The 19,970-nt window shown below is 41.9% G+C and overlaps 1 protein-coding gene across 16 annotated transcripts in view; it reads left to right on the forward strand.

Annotated features, from left to right (window-relative positions):
- TMEM266 (transmembrane protein 266) overlaps positions 1–17,431 on the forward strand; it is a 169,857-nt gene extending 152,426 nt beyond the window's left edge. For all 16 annotated transcript variants that reach the window (XM_061596033.1, XM_061596029.1, XM_061596028.1 and 13 more), the window contains 2 exons: positions 10,721–10,783; positions 16,129–17,431. In XM_061596033.1, the coding sequence (XP_061452017.1) occupies positions 10,721–10,783; positions 16,129–16,748 (683 nt within the window). In that variant the 3' untranslated portion in view covers positions 16,749–17,431. The remainder of the gene's footprint in view (positions 1–10,720; positions 10,784–16,128) is intronic.
- Positions 17,432–19,970: the final 2,539 nt, after the last annotated feature.

The following is a 19,970-nucleotide window of genomic DNA, read 5'->3' on the forward strand; positions in this document are numbered from 1 at the left end:
TAGTTTGGCAAGAATGGGGGCCCACCAGTCTGGGAAATTTGTAAAGAGTTCAGGTGGAATCATGTCTTCCCCCGGCGCCTTGCCCTTTTTTAACGCGGAGATAAGGGCGCGTATTTGGGATACCGAAACCGGAGGCCAATCAGGATAAATCAACTCATTGAAAGGCGAGGAGGGGCCAGTAATGTCAGCAGGGATGGTATAAAGTTTGATAAAATGATCATACCATCCTGAGGCGGGAATTTGATCAGTATTAATTGATTATGGGATCCAAACCCACCAGCTACCATATCCCAGAATAGGCGCTCGTTGCCATCCTGTAACGCTTGATTGAGCTGTTGCCATTGCGCTGTTATAAACATGGCCTTTTTTTGTCTTAACAATGCTTTGTAAGTAGAGCGCAAGAAGGCTAAATGGGCGCGACGAGCTGGGGTTGGATCCATTCTTGTTCTGCGTGCGAATTTGACTACTTGGCGTTTGGCGTTTTTACACTCAGGGTCAAACCACCTCTTGCTCATTGGTGGAGCAGCCTTGAGGCGAACTTTCTGAGTTAACATGGGTTTTAAGAGGATGATAATTTGATGGTAAGTATTAAGTGCGTCTGTCTCAGGGTCCATGGCTGCTTTCCTAAGGGAGAGCATAGTGTGGCTATCCAAAAATTGTAACACAGAGGAATTTAAAGTTGGAGACCATCGAACTCTGCGATCGGCTAATTGAAGGCCCTCCTGGTGTAGTGGAGCGGAAGGAGGTAAAGAGTGGCCTGAGCTCAGAACTGTCAAAGTGGGGAAATGATCGCTCTCTATTCTGTCTAAAACTGAGAACTTGTAGACCTCTGGAATTAAAGACCTTGAAACAAACATGAAATCTATCACACTAGCTCCTCTTGGTGAAAGGTATGTGAATGCGCCTTTGGACAGGTCTATGGCTGAGCCATGTAAACACTCTAGATGATGTGTTTGTATGAGTTCCGCTAATTTCAAACCTTGTTTATTAATGATCTGGTCTTGGGAGATCCTATGGTTTGGAGGGCTAATGGCAGCCGGGCCCTGATTCGATGCCGGAGCATCAATCCACTCTGGACCCAACCTGGCATTAAAGTCCTCACAAAGTATTACCCTATCCGATGGAAGTTGGGATTCAGCGAGTGATAAAAACTCTGAAAGTTTATCCCAGATAGATCCGGGAACTAGTCTTCTGGCCATAAAAGGGGGAAAATAGGCGTTTATGATTATAAGAGCATCAATAAAGGAGCCTGTTATCCTTAAACTCTGTACGTGATGATCACAGTTTGGATTCAGTATTTGAATATCTGCGGATAACTCTGTAGAAATAAAAATACAGAGGCCTCCACTACCCCTTCCTTTACTATGAGATTTGATCGCAGGGAGGGTAAAAGTATGATATCCATTTAGAAACATTGGAGAAGATGTCATCCAAGTTTCCTGGAGGCATATGATCTTAAAATTATACAAAAAAGAAAACAGGTCTGCCACCATAAACTTATTAGCCCAACCCATTATGTTCCAGGAGAGGATTGTCATCTGTCAGTCTGTTTTGGATGCGTCCATCAGGATGGCAGGACAGTTTTGTCCTTTCCTTGTTTGTATATTAAGTGATGTCCTGGATGGAGAGCACCCTTGTTGTAACCACAGAGGAGAAGGAATCGGATGTAGTGATTGGTTTAAGGTTTGTTCCATAGATAACTGTTCTTTTGACTCATTTTCCATCTCTAGGCTTCTTATTGGAGAAACGGTCGAGCCACCCTCATTTTTCTCATGGATTGCAGATAGGCGGAGTGTGAGTTGAACTAGTCTGTCAAGAATACCGTCCCGATCAGTCGCTGGTAAAGAACTGAAAGACTGAAGCAACATGTGTTCTTCGTTCTCTAAGAAATCCTCCATCCTTTCCGATGATTCCTCTCATTATTTGCGATTTGCGAAGGGCCTGGTGATAGAGCGGTGGGGATGTCACCTCTCTCAATATTAGCCTCTCGGCGATTCAAAGTGGACGTCTCATTAAGCGTATTCAGCGGGATTGACACCCGTGAGTCAGTCAGTTGAAGACTAAGACAATCGCACGTAACTTTATAGGGATTATCATTCCTTTCCATTTGGTCATGGGAATCCAGGTCAGTCAGGAGGTCGAGATTAGATTGAGGCTTTTTGTGTGTGCTCTGTTGGTTTTGATGGAGGTATGGGATTAATCCACTAGGAGGTGCTAAATTTTCAAAAAGTCTTAGGGTGGTTAAGCCCACCTTAGCCAATAAGTCTTTGTTGAGCCATAATTGTTTGGCAATCTTCTGTGTGGAGAAAGTAACCACCGCTCGAGCATTGGTGTTATTATAATAAAGATATTCAAACTGGCTAATATCGCTGGGATTTAAAGCTGATGGTATCACTTTTCTTGTAGTATCTATAAAATGTTTTTTCCTGATTTCTGGTGGAATATGACCCCATGATTTGGGGTAGTTGTCAAAAACCAGTTTACATCTGTTCAGGACAAGATTCCATCTGGGCTTTGCATCTGGGGGCACAGCGTTTTGATGTTTCTGAACTCCCTCTAGAACGTCTTGCCAAGGATCCTGATTGAGGGTAAATTTAACAGGACTCGTGAGAGGGGTAAGGTTGGACCCCTTCATGACAGACAGGGAGGGGGGGAGCTTCACGTCACCTTCAATAGAGACGTTAGGACGATCCGTAGGAGGATACTTTCTCGACTGCGGGTTTGGCTTCACACGGCCCTCGTCGGCCAGACTGTCCAACAATCTAAAAAGCTTCTTAAAATTCATCGTATTTCTTCGTGAAGGTTTATATGACTTTATATTTTTACTCTTTCGTGTTTGAAGTGACGGTCGCCTTTTTTTCCCCGGCCGAGTAGTCTTTTTCTTAGGTGTCGCCACAGCCACAGGAGGCTTGGAAGAATTACCATAAATATTACTAGGCTGTGGGGATTGTAGTTTTTGCTTTGTGATGGCAGTTAAAATGAATTACATCCAAAAGGCCATTGTAGAATATTTTTTTTATTAAAGTCAATTAGGGGTGAATCAGTTTTATTTTTGTCACTATTATATGTCCGTTCCATCCTATTTTTGCATTTATCTGCAAATTTATTATTAAATCCTCAAAAAAATCACATTAAATACTATTTGAATATATATTTTCTCTTAAAAGACAAATGTTAAAATATGTTGTGATCTAGTTATTTTTTATTAAAATAATTTACTTCTAAAACACTAACATTTTCTAAGTGCACTACATACATTAAAAGTTGTGGCAGTTGCTCTCCATAGCTTACAATCTAATAGCCACAATACGAAAGGAAAAAAGAATGTGGCGGAATAAGGAAAGCTCAAATGCTTAGTAGCTGCACCTTCATCGGCCAATGGATAGGGCCAGGTCGGTCTTCCCTTGTCATTATGTTCTTATAGGGAGGCAGGGAGTGCAGTCTCCCAGTGGCATTCTGTCTTCTAGCTTAAAAACTGCATCAGAAATTTTGGGAAGTGGGAAAGTTGATTGATGACCAAGTTTTAATCTGCATGTTTATTGGGCAGGTGCAGATCACATTAGGTAGTGTTAGAATTCACAGCTATTGGATTCCTGAAGCATCTGTAGGGCCAACTAATATGTCACAAATATGGGCTCCTGCAGGGAGGAAGGGCGGGATATAAATCAAATAATAATAAATAATGAAAATAAATAGTGAGCAAGCTTTCATTGTATCAACCAACCTAAGAAGCATTCAGGGAAACTCAAAAGCTTGCTCACGATTTCATGACACATTAGTTGGTCTTAATAAAAGATATTATTCTACTATGGCTTTTGGGCTTTTTTCCTAGAGCCAACCCTATTTTTATATGTGGTGTCATAGGACCTGTCAAACCCACATTTGTCTTCAGGTCACCCTTTTGAAGGTGTTGAGACTCTGAGAACTTTGGGGCTGCTTATGAAATGGGGCGGCAGATTTAGGATAGACAAAATGTATGCAATGCACTGCACTCTTCTTACGTTCTTAGAATTTTAAAAACATTTTTCTAGTCCTGTGCATGTGCACATTTTTAAAAGGGAGTGAGAAACCCTGAAGGCATAGAAACATTTGAGCATGCTTTATGCTGTGGTCAGGCCATTGGTCCAGCTAGCAGCTGCTGTCAAAGGTCTTTCCCAGCACCTGCAACTGGAAATGCCAGGGATTGCACATGAATTTTAATGAATACAAAGCATGTGCTCTACCATTGAGCTATTGTCCTTCTCCAAGGGATTCAAAGACACTAATTTGAAACGGGGCCAGATCAAATGAAACATACCAGGATAACTCCTAAACATAGCTGAGAGCGAGAGACTGCTTTCTCTCTCCTGACTCCTGTCCTGCCTCTTATTCCACCAGACAGGCAGGAACAACTTTCAAATAAGCCTTATTTAGGTATACATATGGAGGCATGGCCACGTGGTCATTATCCCAGAATTTGGGGATCAACTGGGGCCAATGTGCACTGGATTTTTAATTTTATATATACATCTCCCTTAAACAGGCTGCCAGGATGGCTTAGAAAAAAAGTTAGCTGTTCAAGAAAATAAATTCAAACAAAAACATTTAAACACTACAATATAAAAGAGCGCTATAGAAGCAGTCCGCAGAAATAAAGCAAAATATGAAGCGGCATGAAAGCAATTTGCAGAGGATTAAAATGCCTGGGGGAAATCAAAAGGTCTTTGCCTGGAGACAAAATGGCATCAAGGCATTCCACACTCAGGGTGCCTCCACTGGGTAGGCCCTTTCCACTGTAGCCATTAGCTGCATAGTGAGGGCATCCAAAGAAGAGATCTGTGTCTTGCAGTGGTGGTGAACCTCCAGCCCACCAGGTGTCTCCATTTGGCCCACCAAACCATTTCAGTCAAGCCACAGCCAACTGCTATACATCTGAAATCATATATAAGGGCAATAAAGACACGGCTTCCTGCCAAAAGAGAGGCTTGGAAGCACCACCAATCAGCTGATCAGGGATGCCTGCAAAGACAGTGGAGTTTATGAGTGTCATCAATTAGCTGATTGGCTAATCAGTTGCAAATTGCTGCACAAGCAATGGAGAACAGGTCACCTGATGCTATTGTGATGTCAGGTGATCGACAGTTTGGTAGCCCCACCCACATATCAGATTTAGGGCTAGGGCAGATGAAGATCCAGCCCACCAACCAGATCCAGTTCCCCACTCCTGGTGTGCTGGGAGCCAGTGCAGCTTCCAGAGCACAGGTATAATGTGATCATAAAGTCCAGTCCCATTTAAGAGCCTCACTGCTGTGTTGGAACTTCCTGCAGTTGCCAAACTAAAATGAAATGTGCCATGTTTGAACGTTACACCTATGCATGGGTGCTTAGTGACAGCAATGGATCAAAAACAGCAGATGGATGGGAGGAAGTGACAGCATCTAGTCTAGAGATGTGTCTCTGGGTTTGCTTGATTTTTTGGGCAGATTGCTTAAATTCCATTTCTCCAGTTACAAAATGACTGAAATCGTGCTTTCCCGGGGTGTTTGTAGGAATTAGTTTGAAAATACTTGAATATAAAGGTGTTTGACCTAGTCCGCTATGGTGAATATGAATCATCTTCTGGCAACCAGGCAGGGGTGTGCTTTGTACCTCAGAAAATACTTCGTTAACCACCTGAAAATCAAAATCATGTCACAAATGACTTGTGTAGGTTTAGACCAATGAACAGTGGGGATGCTAAAATTTCATCTAACATTCAGGATTGTAAAATGATAGCTATGGGCAGATAAATAGCAAAATGTTCTGCAGGTTCTAAAAAGCCTTTGACCAGTACAGTATGTGATAGACAGAACAGCATCAACCTCTTTTCTGTTGCGTTGGTTCCTGTAAAAATTCTTTTAAAGCTTGGAGATTGAAGTCCCGGTCTTCATGGAATGGCAAAATCACAGTGAGCTCATGTAACTCTTAATAATTCCTTTATGATCCTTTAATCTTTTTCATAACATATTATTAAAAATTCCACATTTTTCTGTGCAACACACCCTTTTTTTTTGCTTTTCTTTTAATCTTTGCAAGCATGCAATTCTAACTTGTTTATATATCAAGACACAAATCATGAAGACCTTTTGGATAGGTGAAGAAAAGGGATTGTAGCTTATTTCTAAGCATTCCTTCCCAACTTCCTTCTTGATGGAGTTAGCTAGGATCTTGGGGATAGCAGATTCATTCTGTTAGCTACCCCATTTCTCCCTCCCCCTTTTTTCTTTGTTAATTCCTGCAGCCATGAAATATTGTCTCTTCTTCCATTAAAACAATTACTGCCTTGTTCTAGCAAGCCCTTGAAACTTCTGAGTGTGTGTTTATTATGTTGTCCCCAGAGATAGCTAGTTAGCTTATTAAATGAAGTTGCAATAAGGCCGGCAAAATGAGGAGGCAATAATGACATTAGACCGTGTTTTATCCAAAGCTGATGCATCAGTGATGACTCTTTGCTTAACAAAAGGAAAAGCATTTGCTATGCCCTGTGCTGGCAAACTTAAATTGGGTTTAACTAAGACCTGTGCAATAGCATTTTTAAAAAAATGTTTCATCTTTTATTGATCATAGAAAGAAATGATGCCAAAAAGCTAAGTTAGCACAAAGATATTAGCATGTAAGTGAATTTAAAAATTACATTATAAAAATGAACAAGGACTAATAGTAATCTTATTAGTTTATTGGTGATCACCTCAATAGCTTGTTAGTAAAAAGGGCAGATAAATAGCCCAACATCTTGAGATAGTGTAAAAATGTTAATTAAAAAAAGGTAAGAGAGAAACATGAGGCATTTTGTTGAGCATGAGAGAGAAGAGAATCCCTCTGCAGATAACAAGCATCACCTTAAGTTTTATGTACTTGTGTTAAAAATTATTTTTTTTAAAGTTTCCCAGTTAACCAGGGCACCTTCTTAGTTGGTCAGAAGATTAATACTATCATTAGATTATTCCAAGAATTGCATGTGTCCAGTTGCAAATGTATTACTGTTTGTGCCAGTTGCAGAAAATGCTTTGCATTCAAAATATTTCAGGTTCAATCCCTGACATTTCTAGACAAGGAAAGATGTATCCCCAAGATCCTAAGTAGACAGACCAGTAAGTATAAGGCAGCTTCCTATATTCCTACAGGCACAAGGAAGGTCTCCATTTGATAATACCATTACTTAATTTTTTAAAAAAACACTAAAGGTAAAGGTAAAGGTGTCCCCGCACTTGTAGTGCGAGTAGTTTCCGACTCTTAGGGTGACATCTTGCGATGTTTACAAGGCAGACTGTATATATGGGGTGGGATTGCCAGTTCCATACCCGGCCTTTCGTTACCCCCCAGCATATGCCGGGTACTCATTTTACCGACCACGGATGGATGGAAGGCTGAGTGGACCTCGACCCCTTTTACTGAAGATTTGACTTCCTCCTTCCGTTGGAATCGAACTCTGGCCGTGAGCAGAGCTTCGGCTGCGTTTCTGCCGCTTACCACTCTGCGCCACGGAGAACCTTTTTTAAACACTGGTAATTGTCTAATGGAATTGGAGAATTTTGATTGCTAAGCTATACACCTGACAAAGCTATAGTTTCTTCCAGAAATTTTGCTTAGAAGAAAGAATAACTTCCTTGTTGAGAGAATTCAATCGCAGCAGGCAGAATTCAGTAGGAGCAATGCAAATGTTAAAAAATAAAACACAAGTGCTCTTAATCATGAAGTGGTCCAGCCATGTTCTTTTAAAACCAAAATCATGAAGTTTTGCAGAGTCTGTATCTAGCCTTGCCAAAACAAGTGGAGGTATCTGCCTCCCCAAAACAGAGGGGGTTCATGTATATGTGTATGCATATGTTATACCAAAGTGAGTATGGCCAATAGAAAGGGGATTAAGTTTTCATCTCCATTTTTCCAGTGAATGTCAGTTTTTCCTCAGTTTTACTAGAGTGTGTGACTCATTGAATGGAAAACTTAGACACATAACTTTGCATGCCTCTGGTGCTCAGAATATTACATGCTATTTTGCAAAGGCATAACTTGAGCATAAATGATTTATTTATTTTATTTATTTATTAAATTTATATCCTCCCAGAAGGAAACCACCATTACCTGAACAGACAAAATTGGCCTGGCTTTATTGGGACATTACCATGTGTCAGTGAACAACAAGATCAGTGCTATTACACTTATGTCCTGCTTGTGGGTTTTCCATAGGTATCACACTGGGTGCTGTGAGAACAGGATCCTGGACTGGGTGGGCCATTGGCCTGATCCAGCAGGGCTGTTCCTTATTAGGGGTTAGTCAATCTATTGTACGAACCTTGGTCAATGAATCTATTTCAAGGTCTTCTCTTAGTTCTGCTTTCCCAGTTCTCCCTTCTGAATAACAGGCTTTTTGTACATACTACAGAGATTTCTGTCAAGCTGTGTGTTACAGGTAGCAAACCCTTCCTAAATTTTTCAGCTCCCTAGTACCTGCAGCACCTTCAGTGTTAGCATGTAGAAGGATCATTTGTAGCCTCTGGACATCTCTGGCCCCCTCTGTAGCAATGTCTGCGTACCCACATCCACCGTAATGGCTACATGACATTTATAGTATCAATTGTGGATGACTAAAATGAAGTGCATTTTCACAACAGATAGCTGAAAAGCATTGCAATGTATTCCTAATCCGGTGGTATTGCCTTGAGCTACACCAAGGGTTCTTTTTAAACCCAGACATTAGCAGAAAGCACACCTCTGACTGCAGGCATTTAAAAATCAACAGAGGCCAAAAAAGCTTTTTAAGAGCCAGGGAAACCAGGAAGGCATCCATGTTCCCTTTCAGTGTCAGGTTAGATTGCCATCTTAGGAGTGTAACTATTTCAGGTACCGAGTTCTTAGTGGTTTGGGTCTTGTTGGGTGGAGAACGTGCCACAGAAAACATGTTTTTTCCACCTGCAAACCGCAGTATGCTGTGCAAAAGGCAGGACTGTAGCCACAGAGACCCAGGAGGCTAGGAGGATCTGGCTCAAAGGAATGAGCACTGGAGTTGTTCTCCCTCCTCCTCCTCCTGAAACATAGTATCAAAAAGAGCACTTAAAAGGAGAGGGTGCTTTTAAAGCATGTGATATCCCACAAAGTGGGGGAGATCAGGTTGCTTTTCTGCTTGGGTGTTCCTGCCGCGTGCACTTTTGAAAAGATATATAAAAATGTCATTTTCATATCTCCATAGAAATGTTTTTCATCTCAGCATCATGCAGTATCTCTTGGTTTCTTCCATTTATGTTAAAGAAAATTGTAGAATTACCTCTGTTTCTCCACTGGAAAATAATATTTTCTGTGAAAGCTAGAGGGGTGAGCTCTCTAAAAATGGTCATCTATAAAAGTGCCACTGCTTCGTTTTCTCATGCATTGTGCCATGAAGCCAGTGTTGGGGGGGGGTGCATTGCAAGGGTTCAGTGGTAATTTCAGAGCAACTATTTATAATACTATGCATGGTGTGGAGAAAGCAAATAGGGGAAGCATCCCCTGCCCCCAATAATGCTATTGTGGTCACTTCATGGATTTGATTGGCTGTAGATTCAGGACAGATCAGCAAAAATGTTATCCAGTTTGGCTTGGTGTCCAAATGCCAATTTGAAAGAAATGAAGCATTGTGCCTCCTCCATTCTCTGTTATGGGGAAATATTAAAATGGCTACAGCTTTTTTTCCTTTTGACAGAATTGGATGACAGTTGCAGCCATAGTGGCCCCTCCTGAGTGAATAATGCTTGGTAAATTACATTGAAATAAGTCCAAGTTTTTTTGTGCTGGGCACTTTTTACATTTTGATATTTTTCCCAAAAGGAACTATCTAGAACTTACTCTTCCCCCCCCCTTTTTTTTTTTTGCAGAATTGGATTAATTTGCAAACAGCCCCTTATTATGCCAAATTTCAGAATGATAACTATAGTGGTTTTCCTGCAAGGGCTGTATTTACAGGGTTTTTTCGTTGTTGTTAAAAAAAGGATTCACTTGCTTTGTGGACCATTTGAATGAAAACAGCCTATATGAGAGAGGTGCCCCTAGGTAAGCCCCCTGCCAAATTACAAGACAAATAGCCCAATGGTTTTTGTGCTGGACATCTTTAAAGGTGATAGATGGGGAGAATTAAAAGGGATTTGCTTTCCACCTTGTGGTTTATTATGAATATGTCCAGTATTTTCCAACGAAGCTGTACTACCAAGAGCACAGAACAGACAAGAGCAAGGTGGCACATTACTTCAGCGTCTCTTCCCCAAAGCACTGTGATTGGAGAGCCCTAATAAAACCATTCTCTCTGATTAGAAGCTAGACCTGTCAGTCAAGAAAGAGCTCCCCCTCTCCCATTGTAATCTTCCTTATATGGGTAAAAATCCTGCTTCTAAGCTGCTTCTCCGTCTCTTTCACATGCACACATGTATACATCTTACGCATAAATGATCGCAGTGTAAGGTAACTTTATGTTCACCATCATGTATGAAGGTGTAACAAGTACTCTTTCATGTCACATTTTACATGTGATCTGTGAACTTTTGTTTTTCTACAAAGTATAGCCATAAGATGTCATATGAGAAACTCATAAATTTGTGTTCCTGAAAATGCCTCTCCTTCCCCATACTGCATGAAATAGGATTCTGAGTCTCTTCAGGTAATGGCATTATGGAGAACTTAATCAAGTTCATGGTTGGAATTTTTCTGTTGACATTTCCCTGTTTTACATTCACAGAGGCCGTGGTCAAAGACGATATGAACAACTACATCAGTCGGTATTACAACGAGCCCAGTAGCGGTAAGTTTGAATTCTAAAAATTAAATAGATTTGCAACCATTTCTTAGCAGAGGCATTTGCACTAAATAGTGCAGAACAAGTCAAGAGTGAGAAATCTGATAACCTTAGAAGCTACATAGGACATGCTGCCTTATATCAAGTCAGACCATTGGTGCATCTAGCTCAGTATTGTTGACAATGACTGGCAGCAGCTGTCCAGGATTTCAGATGGGGGTCTGTCCCAGTCCTACCTGGAGATGCCACGGATTGAACCTGGAATCTTCTGCATGCAAAGGAGATGCTTTACTCCTGAACCATGGCCAAACGTTGAACCTATGAGGGCTTTAAATGAATGAGACTCCAAAGAGAGGCTTGATTTCTAAAACTAGAATATTTGTAGCACAAGCTGACCTCAGAATTGCACCATCTGACTTGTAGACTCCTTTCCCACATGGACAGAGGCAGGTTACGGTATCTAAGTGTAGGTTTTCTGCATGTCGTCATGGGTGCCCTCTTTTTCGTTCATGTAGTCTAGGACTGGTGCCTGGAAACTACTAACAAGTTCTGGGGCCAGGTTTTCATTCTACTGAGAACCCTGCTGCTGAATCTATTACTTCTCTCTCTGTTCTATAGAAACATTTGTGTCTGTCTGTATCAAAGATGGGAATGTGTGGTCCTCCAGGTGTTGATCAGGGATGATGGGAGTTGGAGTACCATGCCACCTGGAGAGCCACAGGCTCCTCCTTTCTGGTCGACATGACACTTCCTTTAGAGGTCAGGTGCTGTTAATCAGCATGTCTGTTCCCTGCAGATCATCACGCAAACAACTAGATCCAACTGCCCATCCACCTTTCTATCCAGCACTTGGGAAGAATAGCAGCCTTATCTGTACAATCCACATTGTTGTATCGGCATGGGATGGTTTCATGGCATGTTGAACTTGTTTTTTTACAGGGGACCTCTCCACTTCAAACATATCCTTCAATAATCCCTTTTAACATCTGGGGACAATTATTATTATTAAAAGGCTGAAGTGTTATTACATTTCTTGGGGGGCTGTGCCTCCCTGCTCGCTTTGCTCACCAACCCCTCCACTCACCAGCCAGGGACTCTCTCACACACACACTCACATGCACACACACAGGGATCCCCACCCCACCCCCCAGCACTCCCAAACACACATGCACACAGGGACTCTCAAACACACACAGGGACTCCCAAACAGCCTCCCCCACCCCCCAACTCAGCTTCCTCTTCTCTTCCCACCCCAAACGGGTTGCTAAGCTTCCTCCTCTCCTCCCCTTTAGACCTTCGCCTGCGAGGAGGGAGGCAAACAACACAGGAAAAGTAGGGAGTGGCTGGGGCAGCTCCTCAGCAACCTTCCTGCTCTCCGATTGCTTCTCGCCTTCTGCTGCTGAGGCAGTTGGTTAGGTGGGGGGGCAGGAACAGAAGAGCAGGATGGCCGATAAGGCTGTCCTGACTGTTCTTTTGTGGCTTGCCCGGACAGCCTTGCCCTCACACCGTGCTTGCTTGCCTCATGCCCACCTCACTCTGTCATCTTCTGGTCTGTCATCCTCGCTTGCCTCACACCCATTTACAAAAAAGCAAAAATAAATTCCAAAAAGACAAAAATCAACAATTTAGCAAACATAGAATAAATTATATTGCAAAAGAAATAATATAGACTTAAATGCAAAGCAAGAAAGTGACCAGACAGTACAGCTTTCCAAGGAGCCTCAGCAAAGACTGGCTTAAATGCTGTTCAGAGGGGAGGTCCACTCACCAGGTTTACAGCTGGCTCCTTCTCTCCTCCAGAGAAGACCAACAACAGCAAAAACTAAATGCTGGGGAGGGCTGTGATGGTGAGTCCTCTTCCTCAGCCTCCTGAAAGGTCTGCGTGCTGGGGCATTGCATATATGAAGACCCATTTGTTCACTCTTACTTGTACCCTTGATGTCCTGCCTGGACCAAGGAACTAGGAACATAGGATGCTGCCTTGCACTCAGTCAGATCATTGGTCCATCTAGCTCAGTATTGTCTACTCTGACTGGCAGCGGCTCTCCAGGGTTTAAGACTGGGGACATTTCCAGCCCTATCTGGAACTGCCAAGGATTGAACCTAGGACCTTCTGCATGGAAAGCAAATGCTCTACCACTGAGTTATGACCCTTCCAGCTTATTTCTGCCATGAGCTTCTATAAGTCTTCTGGGCTGGATAAGCAGGTTTCTCCTTGAAGGCAACCATAACGGCTTTAAGATTCAGGTTTACTTTGAGGTCTGAATATCTTTATTTTAGAAATGCAGCTTCTCAAATGGAAATGGGGGGAGCAACTCCCCGTGGTGGAAAACTGAAGATAAGTCAGTTTAAGAGAGCCTCATGCTGAGACCTTTTTACAGGGATTAAACTGAAGGAGTGAAGGATAAAATAACACCAGAGAAGACTGATCTTGGAGCAGTGGTCACTGGGTTGCCCTGAAACTGGCATACCCTTTAGTCCACTTCACATGAGCACCCATTTGTTCACTCTTTCTTTTAAATAGAAAGCATACATTCAAAGCTGCTTTCCTGATTTGGGGAGTGGGGGAGGAGGTAGAACTCCGTTAAAGAAGCAGCATTTTTCTTTTGCAAAATAATGTCCTAAATATATCTTATCTTTATCCTAAATATATTTTAACATGCACCTGCATACATGCCTCACAATGCAGAGCAAGGATGCAAAGTACAGCAAACTTGATGTGCATCATGTTTTTGTGATTGTCACCATGATTGGAAGGAAGGAGTCTATAAATCTTGCAACCAAAACCTTCAAGTTCTTGAGATGGAGTAAATATAAGTTAATTAGGAGCAATTCACACAGTCATGCTCATCTCCCTTTCCCATGAGTCTGTTGATGCATATCTAAATGGCTTGGGACCAAATAAGGAGAGGAGTACCTCTCCCTACCAGCCTGCCCATGGAGGGGAGCCTGCAGAGAGACTGTTCTCAAAGTACCTTGTACTTGCTAGGTGACAACTAAGGAAAGAGACTTCTCTCTTCTGGCCTTCTGGTTGTGGAATACCCTACCCACAGCGGTGCAGCTGGCACCTACCAACCTTGCAATTCTTTCAGCACCAGGTCAAAACTTTCCTGTTTCCCAGGGCATTTTAAGTCAGTCATTTTGCCCTTTTACCTCTCAGTGTTGTGTTATGTTTGTATATTATGGGGGGGGGTTATTTATAAAATTGTATACTGCTTAATATAGTTTTAAAGAGAACCAGTGTGGTGTAGTGGTTAAGGTGCTGGACTACGACCTGGCAGACCAGGGTTCGAATCCCCACACAGCCATGAAGCGCACTGGGTGACCTTGGGCCAGTCACTGCCTCTCAGCCTCAGAGGAAGGCAATGGTAAACCCCCTCTAAATACCATTTACCATGAAAACCCTATTCAAAGGGTCGCCATAAGTCAGAATTGCCTTGAAGACAGTACATTTACATTTTTATAGTTTTAAAAACCCTCTGGTTTACATAAACATATTTTTTAAAAATTACATTCAGTAGAATTCCCCTAAGAACTAGATAAAAACCAATCAAAAATATATATTGCAAATAAAACTGAGCAGTGTACAAACCAGAAAATTAAAAAGGTATGAGTCTGAGTTCAGGAATGCTTGGGTTTTTAAGAGTTATTTAAAAGTTATTACTGCCTCCACCTCAGGAATGATTGTGTGGTCATTTATTATTTATTGCCCTGATACCTTTTGATTAAGGGTGGTTCATGAATATCTTAATAAATAAAAATAAATAAATGTATGGGCAAAAGCCTTGTATGAAAGTAGTAACATGCAACTCTCACCTGTGCACAGTTCTGAGAAGTCTGAAATTCCAAAAATGACTTCCAAGTTTCATAGATTTGGTTACACCCAATTGCTACCACTTCCGTATCACATTTTTTCCCATATAGGAAGATGTGTGGGTCATTTCTCCCATCTGCATAATGTAGCTGGATGAAGCATACAGCTCTCTTTATGTGATGTTTTTGGTTGTTTAAATTTTTTTTTAATTTATATTTAACATTTTAAAATGGGGGGGCAGGGCTGGTGAAAAATCCAGGCCTGCAGCGAAAAATGGATCAGAGAAATAAATGTTTAGGTCAGATTAGGAGGAAGGCTTAAGTACACTACAACTTATACAAAACGCGGCGGCTTGACTACTTACGAACAGTCGCCGCCGGGATCACATCACACCAGTGTTGTTCGATCTACACTGGCTTCCAGTTGTCTTCCGGGCCCAATTCAAGGTGTTGGTATTAACCTTTAAATCCCTGTACGGTCTCGGCCCAGTTTATGTAAAGGAGCGCCTTCAATGCCACCAGTTATGCCGCCCGACAAGATCAGCCACACAGGGCCTTCTCTCAATCCTGCCGACGAAAACAGCTAGATTGGTGGGAACTAGAGAGGGCATTCTCAGTGGCGGCCCCCACCCTTTGGAACTCCCTCCCACAAGATCTACGGCACGCCTCTTCCCTAAATGTATTTCGTAAAGCCTTAAAGACCTGGCTCTTTCAACAGGCCTTTGGGATTTCCGGGGAGGGTTAACTTTTATGACTGACATGCCTCTTACCCTGCACTAATATTGTTGTTGCTGCTGTATTGTTTATATATTGTATTAATGTATTTTATCACATTGTGTTTTAACTGTTTACATGTACGTCGCCTAGAGTGACCATCGGCCAGATAGGCAACACATAAATTAAATTTTATTATTATTATTATTACACTAGTGAATGATGGGTGGGGGTGGGAAATCCCAGCTACATCACAGATGCTTTTTAGTTCTCTAAGCGTATGACAGTGACTTTCCCCCAAGACTTACTTGAAAGAGAGAGTCTAGACTGTCTCACTTCCTAGATTACAACAGCCTTTGACTGCAAGCTTTCAATAGTAACTCAAGAGTAAATTCCACTGGGATCCATGGATTGAAAACAAGCACCAAGCAACAGGTTTGAAAATTTGCAACCTCCAGCTGTGACCACCCTGAAAGATTTAAGGCAGAAGTCAGCAGCTTGTTTGATACTGAGAAGGGGCCGCATCTGAATGTCTTGTTTTCACACATTCAAGCCTCTTTTTGGCAACCAGGTTTAAGATTTCATATTGTTACATTGGGTGATATTCAGTGCTAGTGCTATGCAGAGTAGAAGTTGATAGCAGGACTTAACTGAATACAACCCCACTGTTTCTGGGGGAATTTATTGTTTGAGGCATGATCTGTTTCCAAGGAAGGAAAACCTTCTGATTTTTTAAAAAAAATCTTCTGTTTTAGAATGGCCACTGCCAGCCTCCTAAGGCAGAGATCCTGTAACACTTTACACCTTTTACCGTTTGTATATAGACAGTGGCGTTCCAGAAGGTGCTGTCTGTGTCATTACGACTACGGCCATTGACGTGCACCAGCCCAACATCTCCTCGGACCTCTTCACGGTGGAAGTGCCGATGAAGATGATGGGGAGTAATGGGACTTCCACCAGCATTGCATCAGGCAGTGCCTCCAGGTCCACAGACAGCTCCGTCACCAGAGCCCAGAGTGTCAGCAGCCAGACCTTTGGTTCCTCCACAGACTGCAGTACGACCCGAGAGGAGTCCTCCGACTATTGCCCCTTGGAGAGGGCTTGCCATGTAGCCAAACGCGATCAGGTAGATTCTTCTTCTGCCCACAGCAGGGTCAACAATGCCGTGGTGCAAGAACTGCTGTCCTCCTTGTCTGAAGATTCCTGCTTGACACAAAAAGGACTGGATCCGGTCAACCTTAAACTGCCAAGCCCAGCAGGGTCTACCAAAGCCAGCCCTGAACTGGAACATCGTGTGAATATTTACAACAAAAAGAACCAAGAAAGCTTTGGTGTGTTTCAGATAAAGCCGGTAATCCACTTCCAGCAAAATGCACCTGTGATTCACAAGTATACGCCTTTGGAATCCAAAGAGCAAAAGTTGAACAGGGTCCCAGATTCATAGTCCTTTTGCTGCCATGGGGGTTAATACAAATGAAGGAGATTCTTCATAAGGGAGACGTTCTAAAGCTTTAAATGGGGCCCTCAGAATCATCCCTGGGTTGGGGATTTTCCATGAATTGGAGTGAGTTTAACATTCATTTTTTAAAAAATGCATGAGTTATGAGAGAGCCAGCATGAACTAATTGACGTTTCTACCATCTGAAGTCCTTGGACTTCACCTCCAGTGAAGATATGGCGATGGGGAACTGTTCTGTTAAAACAATGACCTCACAGTTGTATAGATTCTTAATTTTTTTTTTTTTTACAAAAAAAAAGACATACACAAATCCCACAATTTTTATGGAACTCTGGACAATCTTCTATCAGATCAGGTTTCAGCAGGGTACGATACAAGCGGATGTAAACTTCTCTCCTACAATTTCTTACAATCTCCCTTTGCACATGACAGCTACAAACCCCTTTGTACAAATATGGCAAATATATTTTGTTCTTCCTGAGGAGGGAAAAAAACATTTTTCAAGGAGCACTTTGAATGATGCAGATCAAAGAAATTTTAAAAGTGATCTTTTTATTTTTAGCATGAACTTTGGGGAAAAAATATTTTGACAAAATTAAAAGTTGTTGCCTCCAAGACAACAGAGTAAAAATGGACATTTTACAAATACGATTTTAATTAAAAAGAATTTTTTAAAGAAAAATCATAAATGCATTGCATTGTTTCATTTTTTAGCAAGATAGCTATTAACAGGGATGTAGCTTTTGCTTTAAAGCAGGGGTTTAAAGCTTTTGCTTTAAAGCAGGTCTGCAAACTTCACTCAGGTGGTCCATGGTGTGTCAGGATTTGTGGTTGAAGAGATGGTACATCCATTGCATTAAACATTCATTTTAATTATATTTTATTGCTTTATTTCTATGAAATTCAGGTTAAATTATACAGCCACAAGAGTGGCTGTATACTATAGCCAGCATGGATTTTTCACATTCCGCAATGTTAAATGGAAAATACCCCCCCATGCCATTCTGATGCTTCCCATAAGCTCATTTCAAAACAAAACCTTACAAAACTTATAGTTCTGAACTCAGAAACGCTTGCTTAACAACCCTGTCAATTTTCATGGCGATACACAAAACAGTCAGAGAGAATCGAGAGTTCAAAGTCTAAAAAGAGAGAGAAAAACCTCAGAGCCCTTTTGGACTTTTTTCTGCCAGAGTTCTCATAGTCTGTTGAAATTCATTAAAAATCAGCCATGTTCACAGAGTACCTGTAATCCTAATACTGACCTTGCCCTATACTCTGACCTTCATCTACTGCAGTTTAAAAGTTAAAAAAAATGCCTGGTTGATTTTTAATTAATTTAAGAAATTTTGGCTGGAAGCCTATTATAACGCGGGGCATGCTCAGTAAGGACCAACTGTCAGTGTTCTAAAAGCCTCACAGCTGCTGGGCTTGGCTAATCAGAGGACCACATCCACACCAGACTTGATTTCACTTGAGACAGTCATGGCTTCCCTCAAAGAATCCTGGGAAGTGTAGTTTGTGAAGGGTGCTGAGAGGAGACTCCTATTCCCAAGAGAATGGTTAACAGTCAGCCACTCTGATTGAAGGTCTGTGAGAGGAACAGGGCGTCTCCTAGCAACTCTCAGCACCCTTCACTAACTACACTTCCCAGGATTCTTTGAGAGAAGCCATGATTGGCTTTGAGAGAAGCCATGATAAATTCTTTTAAATTGTTTTTAAAAGATGTGTTTTTAAATTTGTATATTTGTTTTTAATGTTTTCAGTTATTGTAAACCGAGAGCTTCGGCTATGGGGCGGTATATAAATACACTAAATAAATAGATAAATAAATAATGATTGTGCAAAGTGTAATAGAGGCCTGGTGTGGATGTGGCCAGGGACAGCTTTGTTTTAAATTTGGGTGGGAGGTAGGGTTGCCAGGTTCAGGGCCTGAGACTGATCCTGTCTCTTTAGTAGAAGAGAAAGTCAGCCAAGTGCAGGTGTTCTTGCAACAATGTAATGGGAAAAACCTCAAGGTAGAATTCTCCCTTCCTCCTGCCCAACTTTGAAAGATACAGAAGACATCTTGGTTGGCAGGCCCAGCCTGGTCAGTTTTACCTATCCTAATCATGATTGCATAGGAGTATATCCGATTCAACTCAATAATCATACAAATGATCAGACCTACATTTTCCCTCTTTCCCTTTTCCTCTCCCTTCCTCCTCCCCTCCCCTCTTCCTTCTTCCGCCTCCCCTGCCCACTCCATCCCTCAAGATCAGCACAGGACATATCTTCTTTCTATTATTTGGGCTGATTACAGGTGTTGCCACCACTCACCATATGCTCAGAGGCACATGTTACCAAATTCTTCCAAGCTACACAGCAAGTGGGTTGGACTGTGAAAGACCAACCCAAATGGTGTTTGCATTTTGACAACTTTGTAGGGCAGTACAATATCTCAGAGATGAGGTCAGGTCTCCTGCTCCCCTGGTGCATTCACTATAGCTGCCCAATTTCCCTGCTTTTTAAAGTTTGGTAGAAATATCTGTGGGCTATAGGTACATTCTTAAACTGCAAGGTTTTTTGCGTATTAGTGAATACAATAGATAAGAAGCAATAAAATACAATTAAAAATCATACAGCATCTACCACAGCACAGTACAATTGCTATAACAAGCAGAAAAATCATTATGTGGTCCACCAGGACCCTTGGCAATTTTCAAGTGGTCCGGGGGGGGGGGGGAATTTGGGAACTACTGCTTTAAAAGTTGTTTTAAGAAAAAATACTTCGAGCCTACTGTGGTTGGATTCATCGTGTGTAAGTTTTAAAGTCATCCTAAATCAGGGGTGGCTAACCTGTGGCCCTCCAGATGATGTTGGGACTACAGTTCCCATTATCCCTAACCATAGGCATTGCTGGCTGGGGCCTTGTAGTCCAACATCATCTAAAGGTCCACACGTTAGCTACTCCTGTCCTAAAGCATGCAATGCACCTTTGGTTTCTCAGCCACAGGATGTTAGACATTTGTTTAGGTCTCCTTTATGCATGGGGGTCTTTTCAGACTTTTGAACATGTCTTATTCTCGCACGGTGACGTCATGGATGGTGGAACTGTAGCCATATGAAACTATATGCATGCTGTCAAGTTATGGAGGATAGATTTATCAATGGGCATTAGCCATGGCAATTTACTGGAATCTCCTAAGGTCAGAGGTGATATTGTTT

The sequence above is a fragment of the Rhineura floridana genome, chromosome 14 (genome assembly GCF_030035675.1).
Source record: "Rhineura floridana isolate rRhiFlo1 chromosome 14, rRhiFlo1.hap2, whole genome shotgun sequence".
NCBI lineage: Eukaryota > Metazoa > Chordata > Lepidosauria > Squamata > Rhineuridae > Rhineura > Rhineura floridana.